The 25,975-nt window shown below is 43.3% G+C and overlaps 1 protein-coding gene across 1 annotated transcript in view; it reads right to left on the bottom strand.

The window, feature by feature from the left end:
- MYO16 (myosin XVI) overlaps positions 1-25,975 on the bottom strand; it is a 527,889-nt gene that overhangs the window by 133,853 nt on the left and 368,061 nt on the right. The window contains exons 24-27 of the mRNA XM_042255055.2: positions 11,670-11,745; positions 6,315-6,490; positions 3,927-4,007; positions 3,460-3,665 (exon numbers count right to left, since the gene is read on the bottom strand). Of these exons, the coding sequence (XP_042110989.1) occupies positions 3,460-3,665; positions 3,927-4,007; positions 6,315-6,490; positions 11,670-11,745 (539 nt within the window). The remainder of the gene's footprint in view (positions 1-3,459; positions 3,666-3,926; positions 4,008-6,314; positions 6,491-11,669; positions 11,746-25,975) is intronic.

The raw sequence follows: 25,975 nt of genomic DNA, 5'->3' as shown, positions 1-25,975 counted from the left end.
TGATAAGCTTTATGAATAAATATGTTACTTGTTGATGTGAATTGTGTTTTATTCGAGTTCTATAGAAATTGAGAATCTCTCTATGGATCAGTGTTATTGTGATAATATTCCAGACAGGTGTCCTTTATTCAAGCAATATGGTGACACATTTCCACTGGAATACGTTAATAATTCCATTCATGTGTGTGCTTAGTCAGGCAGTTGTGTCCAACTCTTTGTGACCCCATGGACTGTAGCCTATCAGCCTCCTGTATCCATGGGGATTCTCCAGGCAAGAATACTGGAATGGGTTGCCATTTCCTCCTCCAGGGGATCTTTCCAATCCAAGGATCAAACCCATGTCTCCCACATTGCAAGCAGATTCTTTACCATCTGAGCTACCAGGGAAGTTCAATTCCATTTATACTGATATGCAGTTATAAATAAGGATGAAAAATTGAAACTCACATCTCCTCTTATGTAAGGGGCCAGTTAAGAAATGCAGAGATTTACCAACAAGCATCATTTTCCAAGCAAATATAGTATAGCTATGCTCTCTGTTATGCAGAAACAGTACCTTAAATTGAACAACTATTAACCTCCAATGCCAGCTTCATTCTGAAAACTTTTACTAAACAAATGCACAAGCATTGTGATTGAAGAAGAGAAAGTCTCTGTCTAGAAGTCAGAATAAAGCAAGAAATGTATATATGTGGAAAAGGGCACTTACTTTTAAAAGATAATCATTACAAATATTATTTTAATAGAGATAAGTCTTGGTAAGTATATATGTATATATATCAAATGAGACAAAAATAAAGGTCAAAAATGTTTCTAATTATTATGCCATACACACACAGACTCGTGTTCTCCACCCTCTTCTGAGAAAATAGGACAATTTAAGTGACTGCTTTCTGGAGTAGCTATAAGGAAGATCCATGTAGCTACTAAAAATTATTCCAGAGAAACTCTGAGGGACACTTGAAAGCCAAATTTCTCTGACTGCATGAGTCTAAGGCACTCTAACAAAATAAAGAGCAGAGAATGCATTGAACGAGCTTTAAAAAATTGTTTATAGAGTGAGATTAATCCTATTTCATATCCAATACAGAGTCCATTTGCAGTGCTCCAGAAACTTCAAATGTACACAGATCACTTGGAAAGCTCAACAAATTTGCAAGTTTTAATCCAGCAAATCAGTAAATGCCTGAGACTCCCTGGTGGCTCAGATGGTAAAGAATCGCCTGCAGCGCAGGAGACCATGGGTCGGGAAGATTCCCCCGGAGAAGGGACTGGCTACCCACTCTGATATTCTGGGCTGGAGAATCCCTAGAGGATCTTAGTGGGCTACAGTCTGTAGGGTCGCGAGAGTCAGACAAGACTGAGCAGCCAACACTTTCACTCCGCATCCTCAGCAGGTTCCCTTTGACAATCATCAAGGCACTCACATACTTCCAATCCTCGGTTGAAGAAAATCAAACCAAATAAAATAAAGATATAATCTCCAAGTGAGCAGATGTTCTAGGGTGGTAGTTCTCTAAAGGTTGTCCATATACCAGCAGCATCAGCTTCACCTGGGAACTCAATAAAAATGGTAATTTGCAGAACTCTTCTAGACCAGGGGCTTCCCGGGTAGCTCACCTGGTAAAGAATCCGCTTGCAATGTGGGAGACCTGGGTTCAATTCCCTGGGTCAGGAAGATCCTCTGGAGGAGGGCATGGCAACCCAGTCCAGTATTCTTGCCTGGAGAATCCCATGGTCTAGAACACTGGGGCTGCTGCCCAGAAATCTGCATTTTAACAAGCCTAAATGGATGCTGACATTGGAGAACCATTGCTTTCAGCACAACTTGGGAAGGGAGTCAGTATTGCTTAGTGAACTACAATTCATCAAGGCTGGGGACCCTCTGAGATCATATGATGCCTGCAGATAACAAAACCATACCTTTCCCCATCAGATAAAACAGGGGTCCCTGGACCCCACTCTCTGGTGACTGTCATCCAGAAGGTCTGGGGTAAATATGGGCATCTCTTACTTTAAACTTGTATTGGGCAGGTTTCAAACTCATGGATCCAAAGACTTCGACTGAAAGGGGTGGGAAGGCTGACTTTTAATACTTAAATTCTTATGCATGCGAAATATATACTTATGAACAGACCAAACATTTCTGGGGACTATGAACAGATGTCCATTGAGGGAACAGCAAGAGGCAGACCAGAGCTACCAGACACCTCTCAGTGACGGTAAGCAGTGACGGTAACACCACCATCCCCCCCCAACAAAAGCACAAATAATTCTTCCATTTAGCACGTATTAATTCTTAATGTAGCCCTGTGTACTGCCCAACTTTGAAGTTCCTCTCTAAAAATAGGAGGCAGTGTGTCTCTTCACTCATGAATAAGCATCTTTTACATTTAAACCAAATATTTTGTCTATCTGCACTACACATTCTGCAGGTTAAACATATTCATTCTCCAGATACTTTATCCCTAAATGTGGCGAATTTTATATTCTCCCTTCTGAACCGTCTATCACTTCTTTAACAATGAATGGCTCATACGACGTTTAGTTTCTTATTCGTATCTTTGGGAAATTTAAAATATACAATAAACAACTTCTCTTTCTGTCCTCTGGAAAAAACAAAGGTTATAAACATTAAATTTAGTCATAGTTTAAATATTGTGCCCTTTGTTATGACTATTTCCAACTTGGTGATTTAGGTTTTTTGATTGATAGGTTGTTTGAGTTTAGCAGCTTCTTCATACCAGTGGCTCAAACTGCATTGCTGCTCAACCAAAGTCTTAAACTCTCTTCTTTTAGGTAAATGGTTTCCCAAATAGATTTCACCATACTACTGTTCTAGTTTTTATCCATTTATGTTAAATTTTGTGCTTGTAATATTGATATTACTTTATATCAATATCATTTTAAATTTCATGTTTTTGTATAAGATTACCAAATACTTGCTTTTTGGTCCATACTGTTCTTATTGTTTGACTGCCTACAAAACAGATATTCTCATTATGTTCACTGCCTGTGTTCCAATAAAACTTTATTTACAAAAAATAGGTAATGGGCTAAATTTGGCCCATGAGTACCAATCCTTCACCTAAAAAATATTTTGTTCATACATTTAAGGAGAAAATAATCCCACACATAGCTTCTTATATTCAATTATAATTTTAAGTCAATATTATAAGCAACAGTTTTATAAATCTGTAAATCCAAGGGAACCTCAATTTAAGGAACTATGAAAGTTGTTTCCAAGTGACTGTCCTCAGTAAAATTAAAGCTTTTTATATAAGCTTTGTCCGCGCATTTCGTGGTTTCCCAGAGCACTTTGTTTACTCATGGTAAAAGGGTACGAACAACAGAAGCAGCACCAGAAAAGCAGTCAGAAGGCCCCCCTCCAATCAGAAGGCCCCCCTCCAAGAACACCAGTACGGCTCTGGGGGTGGCGGACACAAGAGAAAAACCTACCTCGACAGGAAATCGGAGAAGGAGAGGCGGACAGGGTACCCATGTCGGACACTCTTCACCATCTCCAGGATCCCGACGTACTGCAGCTGAGCGGACACGTAGAAGTTATCAAAGGTGTCTGGCAGCTTTGAGTTATTGGGCTTGATGCAGTGAATAAAGTGCGGAGTGCACTTCTGAAGTTTCCCTGTAATATCCGTCAGCGTTTTCTAAGGAGAGAAGTAAAACACAACTGATTCTCCAGAGAAGACGCCAAGTGACAAGGCAAAGCAACTTTAAATAGAAACCTTTATCTTCAGTCCAGGATTCTTCTGTATTAGGCATTCACTCACTTTGCGTGTGTACATGTGTGTGCATGCTTGCTTTTCTGAAGCTACTTAAGCGGTCAAAATGAAAGAAAGTTCCATGTAAAACCTGTACAGTCGATACAATCAAAACAGAAAACTTTGAAATCTGAAAACTTCACTAACCCTGAGTTGCGATGCAATGGTGGCTGGACCTCCCCGGTCTAGTCTTTGCAGAAATGTAGAATTTCCTTTCTTTTTTAATAACTGTAAGGAAAACAAAAGGAAAGCATGAGCAGGTTTGTTTTACTAAGTTCCAGTGTAGGAGAAAAAAAATTAACTCTCCTATTCATGTAAGTTCACTCATAGGCAGATGGAGACTTAAAAGAGGCTATAAAAATCAGTGCCAAATGATTTTCTGCAATGGTAGGAAAACAGGCAACGACATGTAAAATAACCTTTACTGCATCCCTTTAAGTCCAGGGCTGTCACCAGCCTGCAACTACTTTAATTCAAGAACAAACAGATGTTGACTGGGTGGGTGGTATGATAAACTGACCCTGGTCTCCTTGATTATATTATGAATTGTCATGAAATGAAGCTTATTCTGGGGCAAAAGGATGCTATTTTATGTCACAAAAATTTGATGTTTTAATAACCATTGTTTTGTTCCCTAAATTACCTATCATTGGTGTCTTACTCATTTTCTCCCTTCCTTTCCTTCTTTTTCATTTTTTAATGTTACAAGGGATTAGTAAATTACTCGCTATGAAAAAAGATGGTAGACTTTTTTGATAAGTAATTACATATAGCTCTTAAAGAAAAAATTCACGTGCAGCAAAGATGAAATGATTATGGATATAAAAGAATTAAGTGAAAATGAAAGCAGTGGGTGAAGAAAGAGCAAAAGGTAATTAATTAATTTCTACCAGGGGTTAAGAGGAACCTCAGCCACTAATGTACCGTTACATTTCACAACATCATACAGACTGCGACCAACAGATCTATCGATCCAGAATCATTTATCTTAAACTAAAAGGTCTCGATAGAAGAAAAATTTGATGAAACATTCTTGTCAATATGGGGCTGCTCTCAAGGCAGTAGCTCATTTCCTCCCATTAGGATGAAGCGTCAAGCTGGAATGATCAAGTGTCACTGACAAGGGAAGGGAAACTGAAGTGACTGGTCGGAGACCAGCCTGTTTTCTATAAACACAAAGCTGGGCGTGATGCTCAGCTGAAGGGTGGGTAGAGAGCAACCGTCTGGTCACAGGGGTGGGTGTGCAGGGGTGAGGACCCTCAGAGGGAAGTGAAGGACGGAACACTTAAGGAAAAATCATAATAAGTAAATCTTCATCCTGTGAAACTGAGCGCTCAATTTCCCTTTCTGGGTGGAGGAACGGCTGTGAGTTATCTCGCTTTTGCAGTCCTTTAGGGGAAAGACTAATGGCATCTCTGCCTGGTAATGTTTAATAGTTAAGGTTAAAAATTACAGTTTGGAGGTGTGTAGTGATTTCTCGCTCATGATTTCCAGGATGATTGAGAAAGCAGGGGCCAGACGTTTCAGTGAAACCCCGAGGAATAGAGATCTTCTTTACAAAGGGGAACTCTTTGTCTTTTTTATGTAAAAGATGCCATTTTAATACGCAGTGAGATGGAATTCCTGTGATCCTCCGGTTATGTGACAGCTATATCAAAAGATTCGTAGCTCTAGGGTCTACCGGCTAAACACGCACACACATCTCTAATAGGCTGGACACATTTCTGCCACTCTTCTGTAATAGAGCTGACTTTAATCATGCTTTTATTTTAATTGGTAAGCAAAAATGCATTCCAGCAGGCTACAACGACTGAATTTCTAAAATGGATCGTCTTGGACCCCTTCCCAACCATACTTGTCATCTTTTAAAGTTTTTGTAAAGGCAAGCAAAACAAACTGGCACTGGACTCATAAACTCAATACATTTCAATCTGAAACAACTCTTCACTGAATTTTTTGTTCTGTTTTTACAAATCATCAAAATCTTTAGGTTGTAAGTACAACCTCGCGGGTGTGGAACGAATACACATTAAAAAATTAGCGTAATGCAGAAACAAATTAAAAATCTACAAAAAATCACAGTGAAAACAGCCCAGGACCTGAAAAATACACTATGTCTGTATGAGAAACTACAATTTATTGTTTAGAGACCTAAAACCTCTGAAGTGATTAATGTCAACGGAATAAGGTAGCTAAGTTTATTCCCTTTAAACCTTCTGTCCCTGAAGTTACCTCCCATTTATCAAAAACACAGTTGCAGTGATGAGACTTAAAAAGGATGTTGCAAAGACAACCAATAAAATGACTAATCCTGTATTTGCTCTCAAGTTTTCACTCCACTGCATTCTCTCATACCATCTTCTCTCCAAGGGTTACACTTTGGGTAAGCAGTCTTTCTGTTACTTTTGTTAAATTAAAATATCAATTTCTTTCCATTAGCATAGAGGATTGTACATTTTTTGTTCTTTAAAAGAAGCAGCAAATGTGCTGCGCAAATTTAAAAACAACTGGACACGAATCATGAAAAACTCCTACCTTACTAAGTTCTAGATAATTCCTGTTTTCTCCCATCATTGAAGACGCTGTCATTTTCTTACTGAGCCGGGCAGACTTATGTCCTCTGAATTTAAAAGCAGGAGAGGAAGATACGAGGGCTCCTGTTTGTGACAGTTTCGACTGGAACAAATGATTGATCACGACATTTTCACTAGCTAGGAAATAAATAAATGAATATTGTGAGTGGCATTAGAATCATAATTTACACCAGCATTAAACTTACTCCTCATCCTAGCGCTTTAACCACTAAAACATTCCGTGTGCGGAGGGAATCTACATTTCCTTCTGCCCTTTTTATTTTCCCCACTACTCATCACACCGTTTGATGAATTCTGACTTTCTTTGCCCTCCACCTGGAGTCTGGATCCCAAGCTATCCTGCTCCCGTCCTGCGCCTGAAACCTTTGCTCTCAACTTGAGGGGCATTCGTTGCTCTCCTAACATCCAGAACCGGGTCAGACCTGCCCAGACCTAAGAGACCTCAGGGCACTTGACCAAGCCATGAAGACATGGTTTCCATGATCAGCTCTCCGTTCCAGGAAAATAACTGCAAGGAGCCCACAGCCCCAGGAGGAAGCTCTCAGGGCATCTGCAGGCATCGGGGAAGCCCCTGACTCACTCGGCCGTCTCTGCTGTTTGGGGAAGGGGTGCTTCTTTTTCTGATCCAGTTATGCTGCAAACGTGAAAGCAAGCTGGTAACTTTTAGATGTCAGATTACAAAAATTCTAATAATCCTGGGTCCATATGTCTTTCCTGACACCTCAGGGAGAAAAGGGTGCATGAATGAACGGATTTTTGGTGGCAAATCTGAACAGTTGAGTGAGAACCACGTCTCTCAGATAAGCGCCTAGAAAGCATGCTTCTCCTGTTACTGACAGCTGTATACAGGCAGTGTTTAAGCCTTAGTTTCCTTTTTCTATAAAATAACCACTGAGCACCTACTTTGTGGGTTCCTGCAAGACTGAAGGGTGATGTAACATGCATAAACTGTTTAGGATCAGTCTTAGCCCACTGGACAGTCAGCAATGGTCAGAAGCAAAGTGGTTTCGTTTCTACCACTTCCACACTCAGATTATTTCACTTGCCCGGCTAATGTATCTACTAGCAGCGCATTCAGTGAAAAGTCACTGAGGTGAGGTGAGGGAAAGTCGCTCAGTCATGTCCGACTCTGCAGCCCCGTGGACTGTAGCCTACCAGGCTCCTCCGTCCATGGGATTCTTCAGGCAAGAATACTGGAGTGGGTTGCCATTTCCTTCTCCAGGGGATCTTACCGACCCAGGGATCGAACCCAGGTCTCCCGCATTGGAGGCAGATGCTTTAACCTCTGAGCCACCCAAAAGTCACTACAAGAATTAAAATAAAAATAAAAGCCAGGAGAAGGGACAGAGCGAAGACACAGTGATGGATTACAGGAAGGTAAACAGGAGCCTGGTGTGGGTTTAAGTTTTGGGAATCACAATAGACTCATGATTTTTAATACACATTTTTATATATGTGTGTGTGTATAAAATCTAGACGTATATCTTAAATTTGCTAGTTCTGAAAGGGTCTAAAAGCAGTAAGACTCCAGCTGCAATGAGCTCAGCCTGCCTCCAGTTCTAAGTTTCTTAATACAATTTGTTTATAAAATAAGGCATCTTGGGTAAGTGGCTAGTTTAGGATGTGAGGCAAGGTAGAAGATCTTAGAATATTTTGGAAAGCCAGAATGTAAAACAGTGCTAAAAAAGGGCAAGAGAACCTGCCTGCCGAAAGAACACAAGAACCAGCATGGTGGGGGGGGGGGGTTCTCATTGGCTAAGTCTTGGGCAATTTTAGTATCAAAATAATGACAGTAATGGATTGTGTCCCTTAAATAAAATAACAATCTGGGAGTCCATACTGATAATGAACAGATGGATGGATGAATTATCAGAAAGGAGAGTTCTTATAGCAGGATGTCATTGCTGAAGATGGGGTTATAAAAATCACACTTTTGTAACCCAAAGAGAAATCCCTGATTTAGGCAACAATCATTGCCTCGGTCAAAACTAACGGGTGAAAGCTTGTGATAAACAGTTCTTTATAAATGACTTGTCAGTTACAAACCGAAAACAGTGACGTTAGGGAGCTCTGAAGGACGGAGTGATCAAGGTGAAGGTCACCATGAGCTTTGGAACACAACGTGAAAGAAACATCGTCACCTCCGTGGGGCTCCTGCCAAGAAGGTGGAGACTGATTCCAACGTGAGGAGACAGCAAATAAGCCCACACTGAGGGACATTCTTCAAAAACTGGCCTTCCACTTTTAAAAATATTAATCTCAAGAAGAAAAGCTGAGGAAGGGTCCCAGATTAAAGAAGACTACTGCAAAATGGCAACTAAACTCACCAAATGATCCTGAAATGGGGGGAAAATCACTCTGAAAGAGATTTGTGAGCTAATCAGTAAAGTGTTACATGAACTCTGAATTAGATACTGGTGTCATATCAATATTTAATAGTCTGATCATTTCCTGGGGTTATGGAGGTCACGTCCTTGGTCTCCGGATATGGACCAAAGGATTTGGGCAGAAAAGCATTTGGCCATTCTCCTGTGGTTCAGAGCATGAATGCAGACACACACACACAGATGGGAAGGAGAGAGCAAGAGAGAAAGGAAGAAGATGAAAAAAGTCAGTCTGGGAAAAGAGCATATGGGAGTTCTTTGTACTAACTTTGCGACTTTTCTTTAAGTCTGAAATTGTTTCAAAACAACAGTGAAACAGTAAACATATAATGCCGCGACCTGTTTAACTAAATTAAAAATATTATTTATATTTATAACTAGTCTGCGGATGAATGGAACCACAGATAAACCAGTGCAGCAAGGCATTCCGTAATTGGGAAAATGTCTTTACTAAACCTCTCGACACCAGGCGTAACTATGAACGGAAACACATAACTGACGGTGTCTGTCCCTTCTCTGGATCGCAGGCTGGGACCGCGTGAAGATCAAGTGGAGAAGCCTCGCCCTGTGATGGAGACGCGTCATCGTGGGACGGTGAAGCCCCGACCACAGGCGGAGCGCGTGCGCTGACATTCGGCCTTGGGGTCGCGCGTAAGAACCTGGGGAGGAAGCCCCTGGAGAAGAGACAGCTCTGGCCTCCCTTCTCTATTTCTAGGAGTCCCCTGCTGCAGGCATTTTCCTGCAGGTCCCCATATGCACAAGCGGCAATGAGAAGCACCCCTGGCTGGGGTCTCCACACAGCGCTCTGGGCGCCTTCCTGCCAGGGAAAGGGGATGAGCTAACCGAGGTGCCCACGGTCTGTAAGCAGGAGTGCAGAACCCCCAGCAGCAGCTTCGGCACTCAGTAGCTCTCCTCCTCTTGGAAGCAGACGGAAGAGTCTGGGTTTTAACTTCTCTGCATCTTCTGGAGTCAAGTGGACCTGACTTCTCAGCTCAGGAGCCCACAGGGGCCCCTGCTGCTTTTCTGTTTAAGCTGTTGTCACCCAGCTCCCAGTCTGCACTGGGCGGGGGTCTCAGAGACCCAGCCAGGTTGGCGAGGATCCTGCCACAGACCCCACCTCCTTCCTCAGGCAGAGCTTTTGGATAATAGGATACCAGTCAGGTGCTGTAAGCAAAGGACTTGGCACGGTGTCTGGAAACTTAGACTGTTACCTGTAAACTACCCTTTCTTTTAATAACTGTTTCCAGCGTCACAACATTCCACAGATTCATAAAATACCATCTCAGTCCTCTTTGCTTGGATGACAGAACGGGTGAGCCACTGTGGCCTCCATGCCAAATGCAGCCCCTTGCCTGTCTTTGTAAATAAAGTGTTATTGGAACACAGCCACATCCGTATGTATTGCCTATAGCCACTTCCTCCTTATCATAGCAGAGTTGAGTCCCTGTAACAGTGAACTTACGGCTCCCAAAGCATAAAATACTTATTCTCTAACCCTTTGCAGAAAGTGCTTGCCACCTCTTGTATGAACATATAAGGACACACTGTAAATTCTATGCTCATGTTCAGATGTATCTATAGTCTAAAATATTTAAAATAAGGTTCCCCTGTTTTCTCTTGGCACTCGTCAGGCAGCATACACAAAAGAGTAACTTTAAAAATATAAGGACTCTATTAAGATAAGCAGAATCACAATAACACAAACTATCTTGTTTTCATTCTAAATATATATTCTTGTGCCAAACTTGAAAACATGCTGTACATTAGATCTTCATAAAATATATGGATTAAACTGAAGTATGTTATAAGTGAAAGTCCAAATATTTGAAAACCAGAAGGAAGGTATTTCCAGTGATCATAAGCTCAATTATCTCACTCTTTTCTTTTTACACGGTATTATTCCAAGTCTATGCTTTTATCATTAGCCTCAGCCTTTAAGAGAACTCAATAACCATACATCCTGAGAGGCCAGTGGAGTCATTCTCCATGAAAAGCAATATATTGCAACTCTGCTCTTTGATTTAAGGTAAAGATGTTCCTCAAGCCAGAAGTGATATGGATGTCTTGTTTCCAGCTCAAAGGCATCCAACTATTTCATGAAAGGCTATCATATGCTTCTTTTCCCAGGAATGATAAATGGCTTCATCTCATTTAGAGCAACTTAAGCACAAAAGATGATACATCTTAATTCTTTGAAGAGGTTATTAGGAAAATATGAATCACTGCAAAAGTGCTATTAATAAAATAATTACTAGAGGGGGTAGAATTTATATGTAATTATAGATCTGTATATGGGCATATACGTATATAATTATACCCTATATAAATATGGTACATCATTTTACATATACTCTAGAGTTATAGACATATATATAAATATATGTATATAAAGTACTAAGGTTCACTAAGTAGCTGTTGCCTATAAATCTATATTGGTATATACATATATGCCTGTGTGTGTATATATATAAATTTGTACTCTCATTTTACTTTATAAACATCAGCTCTTTATATCTGAAAGTGCATAAGAATAAAATACCACCCTTCAGTGTACTCCCGAGTCATCTTAAGTAATGGAATTCACCCTGCTGTGGCCTAAATAACTCTGGAAACCATATTCATCTTCATCAGTCCACACAGAAGAGCTTTTTTATATTCACACCGCCAGAGTGGGAAAGGTGTTTTATATTTCTATCTGCTAAAAGCTTAGTTAAATTATGGTTTCTACTAGACTCCAAATTAAATTGTAACCAAAGTGTAGCATGGCAAGATCCGTTCCTTATTATTCTGGGCATTAGAATGCAAAAGATATTTCAATTATCCTTAGCTGGTGGCATATTTTACAGGACCATGCTCAGAGACAGGGACATAAAGATTGGGTGGCATTTTAACCACGGAGGAGGGAAACTTACTTTTCATTACAAATAGAAGATTCTGCGAAAGGGAGTCTTTATTTTTTTCAATTGCTCCAACAGCTTCATACATTACCTATAATAAAAGAAAGTAGTATCATTACTAATGGTTAAACATGGCCATGAAAATAATTTTCTTTAAAGAACAACTTGACTCAGTGACAGCTTTAAATTATTCATAAGAGCAGTGTCTTCAGGTCATAAAGTTTTCACTCCAAGCAAGTTCACAGCTCTCCTTTGCAGGCTCCCCTCTGCACATGGAATCGGGGCCGCCTCTCCTGTTTGGATGGGCAGAGTCCTCCTCCAGGGCTGAAGAGAACGGTGCAGGTTCTCCTCCACTGCCGTCCCTTTGGTTTCAAAACCTCTCACCTGCTCAGAAAACTCCCCGACCCAAGTTAGAAAGGCTTCACGACACCTTGGGAAGGAAGCCAGTGTCACCTCAGGACGAGAAATGGAATGGCTTCTGCATTAAAAACTAGAAACAGAGCTACTGTGTGATCCCGCAACCCCACTCCCGAGCGTACATCCAGAGAAAACTAATTCGGAAAGAGACATGCGCCCCCGTGTCCGCGGCAGCACCATTTGCCATCCACAGCCAGGACACAGACGCAACCTGAACGTGCACCGATAGAGGAATGGATGAAGCAGGCGTGGTCTGTGCACACAGCGGGGCACCACCCCATCACAAAAAGAAGGAAACCCCATTCACAGCAACATGGACGGATCTAAAAACTGTCACATTGAGTAAAGCAAGTCTTCGTGATGCTGGGCAAGATGCAAGGTGGGAGGAGAAGGGGACGACAGAGGATGAGATGGCTGGATGGCATCACTGACTTGACGGACACGCGTTTGAGCAAGCTCCGGGAGTTGGTGATGGACAAGGAGGCCTGGCGTGCTGCAGTCCATGGGGTCGCAAAGAATCGGACATGACTCAGTGACTGAACTGAAGTGAAAGTGGGTCACGCTCAGTCAGGCAGTCATGTCCGACTCTTTGTGACCCCATGGACCGTAGTCTGCCAGGTTCCTCTGTCCATGGGATTCTCCAGGCAGGAATACTGGAGTGGGTTGCCAGGCCCTCCTCCAGGGGATCTTCCCAACCCAGGGACCAAACCTGCATCTCTTGTGTCTCCTGCACTGACAGGCAGATTCTGTCCCACTAGCACCAGCTGAGCTAAGAGGTAAAGCCAGACAAATAAACAACTTTCAGATACTTCTCAATCACTACCCAGTTTGGTCCTAGGCCAGAACATGGCTTACCAGTGTTAGAATGTGAGCTATGTTATATATTACACGTTGTTGAATATAAGCAAATTTCTATAGTGTCTAGAGCAGTGGTTCTCACCCCGGGGTGACAGTGTCCCTAACCAGGGTCTGGAGATATCTGTGTTTGTCACAACTGAGGGGTTGGAAGGACTGGAATGCTGCAAACATTCTACAGCGCCCTGGCAGCTCCACAGTGAAGAACTATCTGGCCCCAGATGATATCGGATTGGGGTTGAGAAACCTCAGCCTGGAGTGTGGCTCCTGCACGCCTTCCTGTATTAGAGACAGCGGCGCCCCTGAGACTCCCAACACCCAGCTGAGGCATCTACATCTTTGGGTATTTGGCAGGTTATTTAGCAGGGTATTTGGTGGGTCATTTGGTGGGTGTGCGGCAGGTTATTGAACATCCCAGAGATGACCCTGCAGTGTTGGGTCCTCCTCTCTACAACCTCAATCTGTAATTCTAGCCTCTGCTTTTCAGGGGAATCTGATGATTCTGGATTGAACACACACACACACACACACACAAGTGAATGACTGATTGTCTCTAAAAACATGTGTTGTCTGTCTTTGCTCCTGTTACACCTTGCTTTCTGAGGGGCCTTCTCTTGTTTCCGGAGGGAGTGACTATGGATTGTTCAGCTCTGACTCTGTGGCAACAAGCAAAGAGTCTAGTCCTTCCGGCAGATTCATTAAATAGTCAATGCAATGAACAAAAAGGTTTTGTGATAGTGACGATAAACAGCACAAAATCATGCTGCCTGTTTTTATTTAAGATTATGTTGGTGGTTCAGTCACTCAGTCGTGTCCGACTCTTGTGACCCCATGGCCTGTAGCCCACCAGGCTCCTCTGTCCATGAGATTTTCCAGGCAAGAATACTAGAGTGGGTTGCCATTTCCTTCTTCATGGGATCTTCCTGACCCAGGCATCGAATCCGGGTCTCCTGCATTGCAGGCAGATTCTTTACCAACTGAGCTACAGGGGAAGCTAAGAGAGTATGTTGATGTCATTAACACAAGCTCCTAAGCTCTAGGACGTCTCATGAATGGCATTTTGATTGTATTTGGATAGTTAGAGAAAAAGCTAGTGGTCTCCCACCAAAACAAAAGCTCAAAATTTGCCAGTTGGACAGTCCAACACACAGAAAAGATACTGAACAAAATCCATACATGTGCAGACACTCAAGGAAGGCGATTTGATGCCTGTAGGAAGCATGGATTGGGCAAAAATTTTTGCTTCGTATAAAAATCGATGAATCTTGAAGCAGGTGGACTTCATTATCTTGTGGCAATGAGAACACTGCTTTAGCTCTCTGAGTGTTTCTTTTTGGGGGGACAGACAAGGCTGTTCTAGCTTAGCTGGGCCACCCGAAAGGGGAAGAGCAGGTGCTGCTGGACGGCAGGAAGCAGGCTTCAGGAGTGGGTCTCTCCAGGTCACTCAGCCCTGGGGCTCTGATCTCAGCCCCACCCTTCCCCTTCCTGCTGGTTTATTACTTAGGGGATGAAAGGAGAGAAAGTCTGAAAGTCACAAAAGACAGAGGCCAGGTTAAATGCTCTTTTCCGCCCTCCATCTTTACATAATTGAATCTCAGACTAGTTTGTTTTTCTTCTTTTTCCTCTTAGGATTCATGCTGTAAGTGACAGCGTCCCTCACGCATGGAATAGAGAACTTTATATGCGAAGGGCCCCCTACGAACCTTTAAGGAAACTGTCATGTAGTCAAAGGTTTCCTTTCGAATGATTCTGTTGAGTAAAACGGCTCAAAGGCAACGGAGTCTTTCCCCCACGTTTCAGCAGTTAGCACACTCATCTGAATGCATTGCTGTGGACGCCCAGCTGGGAGGACAGCGCAAGCTGGGAGCTGCGGTCGCACGTGCTTATTTTTTGGACATACTCGCTGTAGCACGATAGCAGGTCCGAAAGATGAATTATGTTCTCCATATATAAAAATAGGGGTATACAACTTTCACCCTGGGTGTGAATCACTATCCATCAAGGTTCCTGGGCTCCTGGGTCCACAGAGAAAAGTTTACAAAAGGCCAGACCACACACATGGTCTTCCCAACTGGAGGTTGTCAAGCTCAGGCTTGGCTAATTGCCAAGGGAAGCTGCGGTGCAAAGGTGAGTGAGCTCCGAGGAGACAGCTCCAGCCAGCACCTCTGGTCTTAATTCCCTGAGTTAAAGCAAGAGCGGCGGGCTTACGTGCCCAGGTGAAGAAGGTGTGGGCTCTTCCAGCGTGTCCGTACCGAGTCACCTCAGTCGTATCCACGTTGTGCAACCCAATGGACTTGCAGCCCGCCAGGTTCCCCTGTCCGTGGGGATTCTCCAGGCAAGAGTACTGGCGTGGGCTGCAGTGCCCTCCTCCAGGGGATCTTCCTGACCTAACCTGTGTCTCTAAATCTCCTGCCTTGGCAGGCAAGTTCTTCTACCAGCAACGCCACGTGGTTAGCCTGGTGTCTTCCTGGAGGTCCTGACTCTCCAAGACTGTGGTCCCAGTCCAGCTCCAGAGGTCGGCACGCAGGAGGAGGGCTGTGTGAGGTCCAGGAGATGTGCCGTGGGAGCACCCACTCGGTGGCTGATCCACCAAGGACCTACAGTGTGTCCCTAGAGTGAGTACCCACAGTGTGTCTGGGACTCACGGACCACACTCTCTAGTGTCGAATAAACACGCACACGCCTTGGACCCCGCCCAGACCCTTTTATATCTTTCTGAGATTAGCTTATTTATTTATTGCTTTCGGGGCCGCTCTAGGTCTTCATTGCTATGCAGGGCCTTTCCCCAGTTGCGCAGAGCAGGGAGGCCTCCTCACTGCAGTGCTTCTAGCTGCGGTGGCCTCTCGCATTGCAGAGCACGGGTTCCGGGCACCAAGGCTTAAGTAGTGCAGCATGCTCAGTAGTTGCAACTTGCAGGCTCAAGCTCACAGGCTCAGTAATTGTGGCCTACAGGCTTAGTTATTCTGTGGCATGGCGGGGGGGTCTTCCCTAATTAGGGATCAAACCTGTGTCCCCTGCATTAGGAGGCAGATTCTTAACCACTGGATCACCAAGGAAGTCCTCCACCCAGACCTTTCTGATCATCGTTTAGAGGGGCGGGGCCCAGGAATCTGCATTTTGAACTTGCCCCCTAGCTCATCCTAGTTCACGGTCAAGTTTGAGGAGCACAGCTCCAGGGACTACTGACCTGATGCTCTGTGAACTCTGCCTCCGGTGTGCTAATGGCAGGAGATGCGGCGTCTGGGGACAAGGTCTGCAGAGGATCAGCGCCTCCTGGGCATTTTAGATATGGAACGGCTACTAAAGCAGATATTTGCTGCTAAAGTTTAAAACTGCTGCTAAGTTTAAGATGAGAATACAACATAATTGTGAAGTATCTGAAGTGAAAGGTCGCTCAGCTGCGCCTAAGTCTCTGCAACCCCATAGGCTGTAGCCTAGCAGGCTTCTCTGTCCATGGAATTTTCCAGGCAAGAATCTGGAGTGGGTTGCCATTTCCTCCTCCAGGGGATCTTCCCAACCCAGGGACTGAACCTGAGTCTCCCGCATTGCCGGCCGATTCGTCACCTTCTGACCACCATGGAGGTAAGCTGGGAGGTGAAAATCGTGGCCAGCAAGCAGGCATCACCACCTCTGTTTCAGGACTGTTCTTAGCAAGTGGAATCAGGGTCATCACATTTAATCGGGACAGTGTCACCAGAGAAACAAGAAGGTGCATGAAACAGAGGCGGCCTGCATGCCTTTAAGTAAAGAGACGTGTCCATCTCTTTGCTGAGAATTCACATCTCTTCTACCGGTGAGAATTAGGAGACTGTTGAAGGGAGACGTGACCTCGGGGGCTGGAATGGGAAGCAGGTGTTTGGATTCCAGAGTAAACAGGGGACAGAAGCGCTTGTATTCAGTCATTAACTGGGCTTCTGGCAATACGGAAAATCAGTTTCATTTATTTATTTACATTTTTAGAGCCAGTTGAGGGAGTGTCGGGGAATTCAGTTTAGTTGAGCTTCTGGATTTGTGAACATGAAGAGATATTAAAGGCAGACACAGAGCTGTGAAGCCCACAGAGACACAGGCAGGAGGGAGCCGGGAGGCATCCCCACAAGCAGCCGAGTCACAGGGGCAGATTAGCTCCTGAAGGAGACGGGAAATACTCTCCTGGGAAACAGCAACATTTACAGAACGGAAGTAAGTTCACCCGTCAGTCAATCCCCGTCTCCACCACGATATTTACATGATGCAAAATATAATCCCTGGGAAAGAGATGGGATTAACAGCTGATAAAAGTGGGAGACTTTTGACATCCATTCTCAAATTCACTAGATCACATCAGAATGTCTGTAAAGTTGGATTTTAGTCAAAGAAATAAGATTGTTTTTCAGCAAACGTATATGGGTCTGATAATTCTTCATGCCTGGCTTCAGCTTTCTACCGGAGGTTTGCTGAAGAAGTCTGGATTTCATGTGTAGTGGTAAATTGATCTCTCTATAGCATCTATATTTGTAAGCAGAGGTTTCTGTTTTTTAATTTTCCATTAACTGATTCCATCCAGTAGTTTTGCTTGCTCTCATTCTGATTCACTTTAAGTCAATAGATACTAGTCAACAAAATAAGTTACTAGGAGCATACAGTGTTACTGTTAAGTGTTTTTATCTAAATATCTATAATCTGGATATGGACATTGAATTGAAATGACCATATCTGAAATTTATGAACATGCTTCTTTGGTTCCTTTTGAGAAGAAAAATAATATCAATCAACTAATAATAAGATATCAATATTCAAGGAAATTCTAAAGTTTCCTATTTATAAATGTCTATCATCCCATGAAGATGAAGGAGCCAGTTAAATCTTTGAAGGAAAAAAAAAAAAAAAGAAGACAGTGAGATTCCCTAAATAAGAGCCTGCATTTTTTTTCTTCCTAATAAAACCCTGGATAAGGAAACATTTATCAAATCTATAAAAATTTACACCAAAGGTGAAACTGATACAAGAAATGGAGCACTAGGAGCCTGGCGGAGCTCATTCTTATTTTTCTAAGTCTGCCCAAGAGGTGAACAAACACAGATGCAAATTAGGCTCTTTCTGTATGGGTCAAAATATCCTTGTCAAATAACCTTTAATCGTAACAGTTTGGCTTAGACCAGACAGATTTCATTGTTATGTCTGGGGATTCTGCCTGGAGAAAAGAAGGAGAGAAATAAAAGGAAGCTTCCTTATTGATTAGTTCATCTCCTTTTTCTGCTGATTTAAAGGTTCACTTTCAGAGTCGTCTTGGGCACATGGGGTCTCCCACAAATCTCTAGGGGTGAAGGCCAGCCAACAAGCTACAGAAGGCTCTCCTGACACAGGTGGCCTGGGGAAATTGAAGGGACCAAGGCATCCCCCTCCCCCGCACTCATGTTATGTAAATATGTCTGAGGGCAAAGAGGTTGGCTGCCATCCGCGTGTCACCCAGAATGTAATGTATGGCAGCCTCCGTGAGATAAAGATCTCCACTTCTCAGAAGTCTGGGCAACACCATAAATCTCACCCGACAGGTTTCACACTTAATTTATTCCACAATAGGGGTAGATCCTTTTCAAGGAGCAGGGGGAAAAAAATCACGTATTTTAGACTGGCCGCAAATCAGTCTCTGCCCCACATCACTCCATCAGCAATCTTTTAGTAATTGGGTTCCCGGAAAGCCTTGTGGAAATGAGTGACATGATGATAAGGACCAGGGTCTACTGTCTGGGATTACGACTCTATCCATCTTGCTAGGCCGTCACTTGGGGGGCGGGAAAGGAACCCCAGGGAGCGCGGTCACGCCCCGCCCACACACAGACGCACCAGCAAGCACGCTGTAGGATGTGCTAAACCCTCCCTCCTGCTGAAAAACATTTCAGAGTGCGTACGGAAACTGCAGAGAGTGCGTCCATTTGCTTAAGGGAAATATAGTGAAAGGATCTTTAAAAATCTGCCATAAAACTTCAAAGACCTTACAGGTGTGTGCTTGATTACAATATTAGTCACAAGGCTAAACGGTAAAGAAGGTAATTTTTACAAAAATTGTCTCTAATCAAGGTGGCATTACCGATCACAAAAATTACCAGGTAGTCAGTGAAAACCAGAATGTCACATCAACATAAGGTGAAACAGACTTCTAAATACTTTTTCTTTTAATATTATAGTTTCCACAGATAGAGGAAAATCTCAATTTTCTGCACTAACCTTCCACTGAAGGCTTTCAAATGATACAGGAAGTGTAAGAAAAGATGACGCTATGACTGTGGAGGTTACATATTCCTTATCATCTGCTAAAGCTGCATTAATACCATGATAAATAAAAACAAATATTCTAACACACCTAGAAACATCGATTTATACAACATGAGCATTTGTAACATACAAACAAATACAAATTTATAACATACAAAATAACATACAAATTTATAACATACAAGAAATAACAAATATCTTTTCTAACGAATCAAGGACATTTACCAATAATTTAGAAAAGTCAATTGGGATTCTAATATTCTCAGTGTAGCCAGTTGATTAGATGCCTCCTGAAATATGTTCATGACCTCAATATCTGTGATTGATGAGTTTAAAAGTTTGCTAAATACGGTGGCAATTCTGCATAGAAAGACCTTCAGCTCTTGTTGGGGAAATGTGACTGGTGTCTTTGACACAAGCCTGCAAAACAGTCATCCTTGTATTGATTGCGTGCTTAACACTTAACCTTCACTTGATCTTAGCCAAAAGGCCGAGAAACAGTACCACTTAAACTTCAAAGCAAGTTTTTTGAAGTTCACAGCTCTGTGCCTCTTAATCACAAACTCCACGAATATGTCAGCTGAGGGTCAGCGTACTCCGCAAAGTCACAGCAATGGGCCCCAAGCACCCTGGAGCATCTATCACGAAACACAGATTCCATGAGGTGAGGTAATACAGACTTCACCACACGCCACAGGGGAGAGAAAAAGACGTGGGGGTGGGGGCAGCAATGAGAACAGTGAGACATGCCCCCCAAAATTGATGCTTACCCAGAACCAGAATGTCAGAATGTGCCCTTTTTTGGAAATCAGATCTTTGTGGATGTAATCAGTTACAAAGATGAGGTTCTACTTCATATTGAGGGGGGAGGGTATCCAATGACTGGTGTCCTTAAAGAAGAGACGGGGATACACAGAGACCCAGGCAGAGAGGAAACCTCATGAAGATGGAGGCAGAGACCTGGGCGCTGTGTCCACAAGCCAAGAATGCCAGCTGCTGGCAACCCCAGAAGCTGGGAGAAGGAGGCCTGGAACAGACATTTCTCAGAGCCTGGAGAGGGATCCGACCTGCAGACACTTGATCTCAGAGGCTGGCGGACAGAACCGTGAAGGATGCGTGTCTACGGTCTGAAGCCACGCTGTGTGGGGGAGTTTGTCACGGCACCCCCAGGAGGCTCACTCACACGGTGCAGTATTTGCTAAATCACAGAACACCCTCCCTGCCCCCCACCACCCCAACCCTGGAAAATCAACACAGAAGGTTGGGGTGGAAATGTTTCAGAGGCACTTTGCAACTTGAAAACGGCTATGTAAGCATCAGGCATGCTTGCTGATGAGGGAAGACAGAGCAGAGACAAGTGGACGAGGCCAAGAACTGGGGCCTGGGGAAGACAGGAAAGATTTGGAAAGAGGCAAGGGGTGTTCCAGGTGAGGAAACCACGTGAGCAAAGACAGACATGGGGAAATGCAGATGTCATTTTCAAATGAATCAGATGTAGTTTAAAAAAAAAACAAAACTACAGTGTTACAAGTTACAACTCTTACTACTTTTTTAATCTGTAAACCCAAACCAAGGAACACGCGCGTTAATTCCCAGAGCTTCGGGAACCGACACCACTCTGGAGTCAGGCATCCCTGCTTGCCATCCTGGCTTCTTCCAGCTTCTGGAGGCTCCAGGCTGCATCCCTTCAGTCCTTTTCTCTCTCAACTCGCCCTTGCCTCACGCTTATAAGGATACTTGTCACTGGGCTTGGAACTCAACAGATAATCCAGGAGGATCCTCTCAAGACCCTTGACTTAACTACACACGCAAAGACCCTTTTCTAAATCAGATCCCATCTGTAGGCTCCAGGGGTGAGCAGCAGGGCCCGTCCTGTGGGACGGGGACACTCTCACTCTCAGCCACCACACTTCTTGTGTGTTTGGCAACAGAGGGAGGCTGAAACACAGACCTGGCACCGCAGGTAGAGCGACATGAATCGTCAATTGCATAAATCATCAATGGGACACTTACTCAAGATCCCCAAAGAATCACTTCATGCCGAAAAAGCAACAATGATCACAACAAACAATGTTCAGACAAAGACTTGCTGAGTAGACACCATAGCGGATCAAATACGTGTCGTATCAGTTCAGTTCAGTCGCTCAGTCGTGTCTGACTCTGTGACCCCATGGACTGTAGCACGCCAGGCCTCCCTGTCCATCACCAACTGCCGGAGTCTACCCAAACTCATGTCCATTGAGTCAGTGATGCCATCCAACCATCTCATCCTCTGTCGTCCCCATCTCCTCCTGCCCCCAATCTTTCCCAGCATCAGGGGCTTTTCAAACGAGTCAGCTCGTCGCATCAGGTGGCCAAAGTACTGGAGTTTCAGCTTCAGCATCAGTCCTACCAATGAACACCCAGGACTGGTCTCCTGTTGTTACAGGACGTGTCATATATTTGACAGCTATTAATCCTGATCTCTATTTTCATGAATTTAAGTTTTATTTCAGATTGCTTTACTATCTCTTGATTGACTCTCTTTTCTCACATTAAAGTGTAGGGACTTCAAAATACTATTTCTTTTAAAGTTTAGGAATCACCTTCAAGAAATTCAGCTTTCCTAAGAGACAATGACTTTCGCCAAATCATAATTCCTCCTTCCTCCAAGATTCTTAATTTTGAAAGCCAAATTAGATGCTCTTCCGGATTGAATGCTTATCCATCATTTAAATCCCCAGAAGTTTAAGAGCAATCCCTAAAACAGGTAACCCTATATACAGTTTAAAATTTGTTAAAACAAATAACAACAATTGAAAGAAAAAAATCCCACACAACTCACAGTTTCTTTAATTCAAATTCATGCTCACTAACGAGACCTTGTTAATATTTCATGTGCAGTCTCTTCCCATTGACTTTAAAATATTTCTGTAACAGAGAGTGGAAAATACATCACGCTCCTATGAGTAATGAAAAATTCAAATGTGTTTAGGGAAGATCTTCGGCTATAATTTAAATAATGTTGCTTAAACATTGCTAAAAGACCTCTGAGCCTCTGCTCCAAATGAGATCCAGAAGCCTGGTCGGAGCTGCTGCAGTTGGATGTGTGGGTCCTGGGGGCGGGCGGCTGGAGTCAGTATCATCACCAGCAGCGATGATCGGCCTTCCTGTGAGATGTAGTATGCTTCTACTAACAAAACTAGGTAAACGAGTCACGGAGGAACAAGTGGTGATGGGAGGGACTCAAGTACATCTGTCTGGGCAAAGAAGAGACGCCCATCAAGCCTGCCACCCCCCAAGCCATCGCGGTCTCCCTGGGGATCAACTCGGTCATCAGAGAGCTATTCAGGATTGCTCATCCTACAATCCAAAACAGACCCCTGCCTTCTGACTTTAAGCCAATTAGCTCTTTGTTACAACTTCTGAATTACAAGATGCAGAAATGTGCTGCTTTCCTTGAAAATGCAGCGCCTCAGAACTGAAGTATATGCATCTACATCTGATGATTGGAATGGCATATGGCTTGACATGCTGCCACAAATTACACAGACTCTATGCTTCAACATGTGAATAGTCCTCAGGGAGTCCTTGGGCTAAGACTCATCAGTACATCTCAGTGAAATGAAAGACTTTCATAAAACCACAAAATTGACTCCAATTATGGAAAATCTTGCTTTAAAGTATAAAGGCGCTTTTACAGGAAATTTTGTGATTCCACAGGGTCTTAGCTATGTGGCAATTAATCAATGGGCTTTCTTTGCTTTGCTTTATTGCTCTCAGAGCTCGGTGACATAATTGTATTCATTCAAACTCTTCATTGCCTTTCCCCAGATTTTCTTAAAACAACTGAAATTTCATTAAGTGCTTGTGTAACACTTTTTGAATGCAAACATAAACTAATTAGCAAGCAAGATATTCTTCCAGACCTTGGTACCATTCAGTTTAATGCAATTAGCATTTCCTCAACATCTAGTATATCCCCAAGATACAAGACAGACAGACTTACGAGGCAGGTCAGGAGGGTCAGGTGTCTAGTTACTGAAGATGAAACTTTCGGAAAAATAGTTTTTCAACTAAATCCTATGAATTCAATAGATTATTTTTAAATCATCAAATAATTCATTTATTGATCAAATATATATTGATGTCTTTTACGTGCCAGACACTTTCCCAGGCACTGGGGATATGAAAGAATATAGAAACAAAGGCAGTGGCTTCATAGAACGTCCATCAGCAGAATAATGGATAAAGATGACGTGGTGCCTATGCACAATGGAATATCCCTCAGCCGTGGAAAGGATGAAATAACGCCATCTGCAGTATTACGGATGCACCTAGAGATTAGCACCCAGAGTGAAGTAAGTCAGGAAAAGACAAATATCATATGATGAACTCATTTGCAAAACAGAAAGACAGAGTCACAGATACAGGAAACACACTCTGGTCATCAAAGCAGAAAAGGGCAGAGGGACAAATGAGGAATTTGGGATCAGCAGAAAGATAAACAACGCATGAAAGATAAACAACACGGTCCTACTGTATAGCACAGCGAAGTATACTCAGCACCTTGGAATAACCTATAATGGAGAAGAATCTGGAAAAGAGCATACGTGTGCGTGTATATATGGACACACATAAATATACTTATGTGAAACTGAATCATTTTATTGCACACTTAAAACTAAGGCAACATTGTACCTGAGCTATACCTCAATATTTTTTTTTCTGACGCAAAAAGTTTTCTTGAAAACTTTCCTAACATTCTAATGGTATTTTCTTATGCAAGTATCTTTGCTTCTATGTTCTTTAATAAATTCTTAATATAAAGAAAATATAGATCAAAAATCTAAACACAGGACTAAAAGACTGTCACAGCTATAAAAAGTTTAAATCTCTCAAATACAAAGATAGTTAATAATTTCTGAGAATATCCATTCATTATATAAGATCATCCGCTGACGTTTCCTCCCCACATCCGACCCATCACACTAGAGCTTCTCCCAAGGTGTTCCTGCCTAACCACCCCGTCCAGGCACGCTTCCTATTCACCCTGACCTCTCCTTCCCTCTTGGTTTCCATGATACTTTCCTTTCCTACTAATATCTTTCTCCCTCTTCTCCACGTTCAATTATCAGATACACATTTTCCAAAATATGACTATTTCTAAAAACAACCAACCTCCCAGCATCATTTTCAGCATCTCCTGAGGGTTTCCACTCAAAAATCTCCAATTCAAAATATCTAAAACTGAGTTATCTTTCCTTCCAAACTGCCTTCTCCTCTAGCATTTCCCTTCTTGTTTGGCCTGTGACCACCTTCCATCAGTCAACAGGGTGAGACCCTCAGAGTCATTTCCAGTCCAATATTACTATAAGCAAGTTATAGCATAAACATTCGTTCATTTCTCTTCTCCTTACTTGACCGTGATATATTTGAGGTCTCTGATTCGCTAATGCCTGGGCTGTGGCGTACGGTAGCATCTCAGTAACCACTGGTCGAAATGAGATGAAATACACTAAAAGGGAGAGGATAACTCAGGATCTCACCCCCTAAACGGCTATTTGTACTATAGCCCAAACATGGGGACCAAGTCTGGAGGCTACAGATTCAGAAGTGGAAGAATTCACTATAGATGGGAGCTGGATTGGAGGCCAGGCGGGATGTGCAGGTAAATATGGAAAGATGGATACAGCTGGCCCTTGAGAAGAAGACAGGAAGGCATTTCTAGGTTGAGTGTGAGGGGCTTCATCTGGGGGTGCATAGAGAGCTGCAGGAAAATGGTGAGTGGACTGGATAGAGCACCTGCCCAGAGGTTTTGTAGAGGAGAGCTGGGCACGTGAGGCTTGAAGGAAGTGACGGCCCACTCGGAGAAGCCTAACACGAGCCTGGCCTCAGGGGTGTGACGGGCTTACACAGATCAGAGTTGGTCCGTGAAGGATCTGAAGCATGAACTGTGCTTTACAAACCCTGAGAGCAACTTTCCTAGGTAGACATGCTTCAGGAAAAGTAAGTTCATACTAACAACTATTGGAAAAGACCCTGATGCTGGGAAAGCTTGAGGGCAAGAGGAGAAAGGGACGACAGAGGGGATAACATGGTCGGATGGCATCACCGACTCAGTGGACATGAGTTTGAGCAAACTCCAGAAGATAGTGAAGGACAGGGAGGCCTGGCGTGCTGCAGTTCACGGGGTCGCTAAGAGTCGGCCACGACTGAGCGGCTGAAGAACAGCAACTATTTTGAGGGTAAGTAAACCCAGGCGTCCAGCTGGATTTTGAAAATATCCCGACGTTCACAGCAGACCTGCTGTATTAAATCCAGCTCTCTTTTTCTCATATTGGTACAAACCTGGCATGCAAGCTCAGTCACTTAGTCAGGTCTCACTCTTGGCGACCCCATGGACTGTAGACAAGTCAGTCTGTATAGTCAATCCTGTGTCCATGGGAAAGTATGTAGTTTAGAATTTCCAACCACAGAAAGGTTGTATTTTTTTCTTTCTGGTACATAGACCTATACGTGTGCCTGCCTGCTAAGTCACTTCAGTCGTGTCTGACTCTTTTCAGCTCCATGGACTGGGTTGCCATTTCTTCCTCCAGGGGATCTTCCCAGTCCAGGGATCAGACTTGAGTCTCCTGCATCTCCTGCGCTGGCAGGTGGGTTCTTTACCTCTGTGCCCTGTGGGACGTCCCAAGTTACAAATCTGGCAACATTATGAAAAGAATTCTACAGCACGCTTCACCACTCACATTCTGAAGATGCCTAGTCCTTATCAGGCAAAAAGGAAACAGCTTGGGGAAGGAAGAGCTTGTGGG

Source organism: Ovis aries, chromosome 10 (assembly GCF_016772045.2).
Source record: "Ovis aries strain OAR_USU_Benz2616 breed Rambouillet chromosome 10, ARS-UI_Ramb_v3.0, whole genome shotgun sequence".
In the NCBI taxonomy this organism is placed as follows: domain Eukaryota; kingdom Metazoa; phylum Chordata; class Mammalia; order Artiodactyla; family Bovidae; genus Ovis; species Ovis aries.
This window is presented reverse-complemented; position numbering and strand designations above follow the sequence as displayed.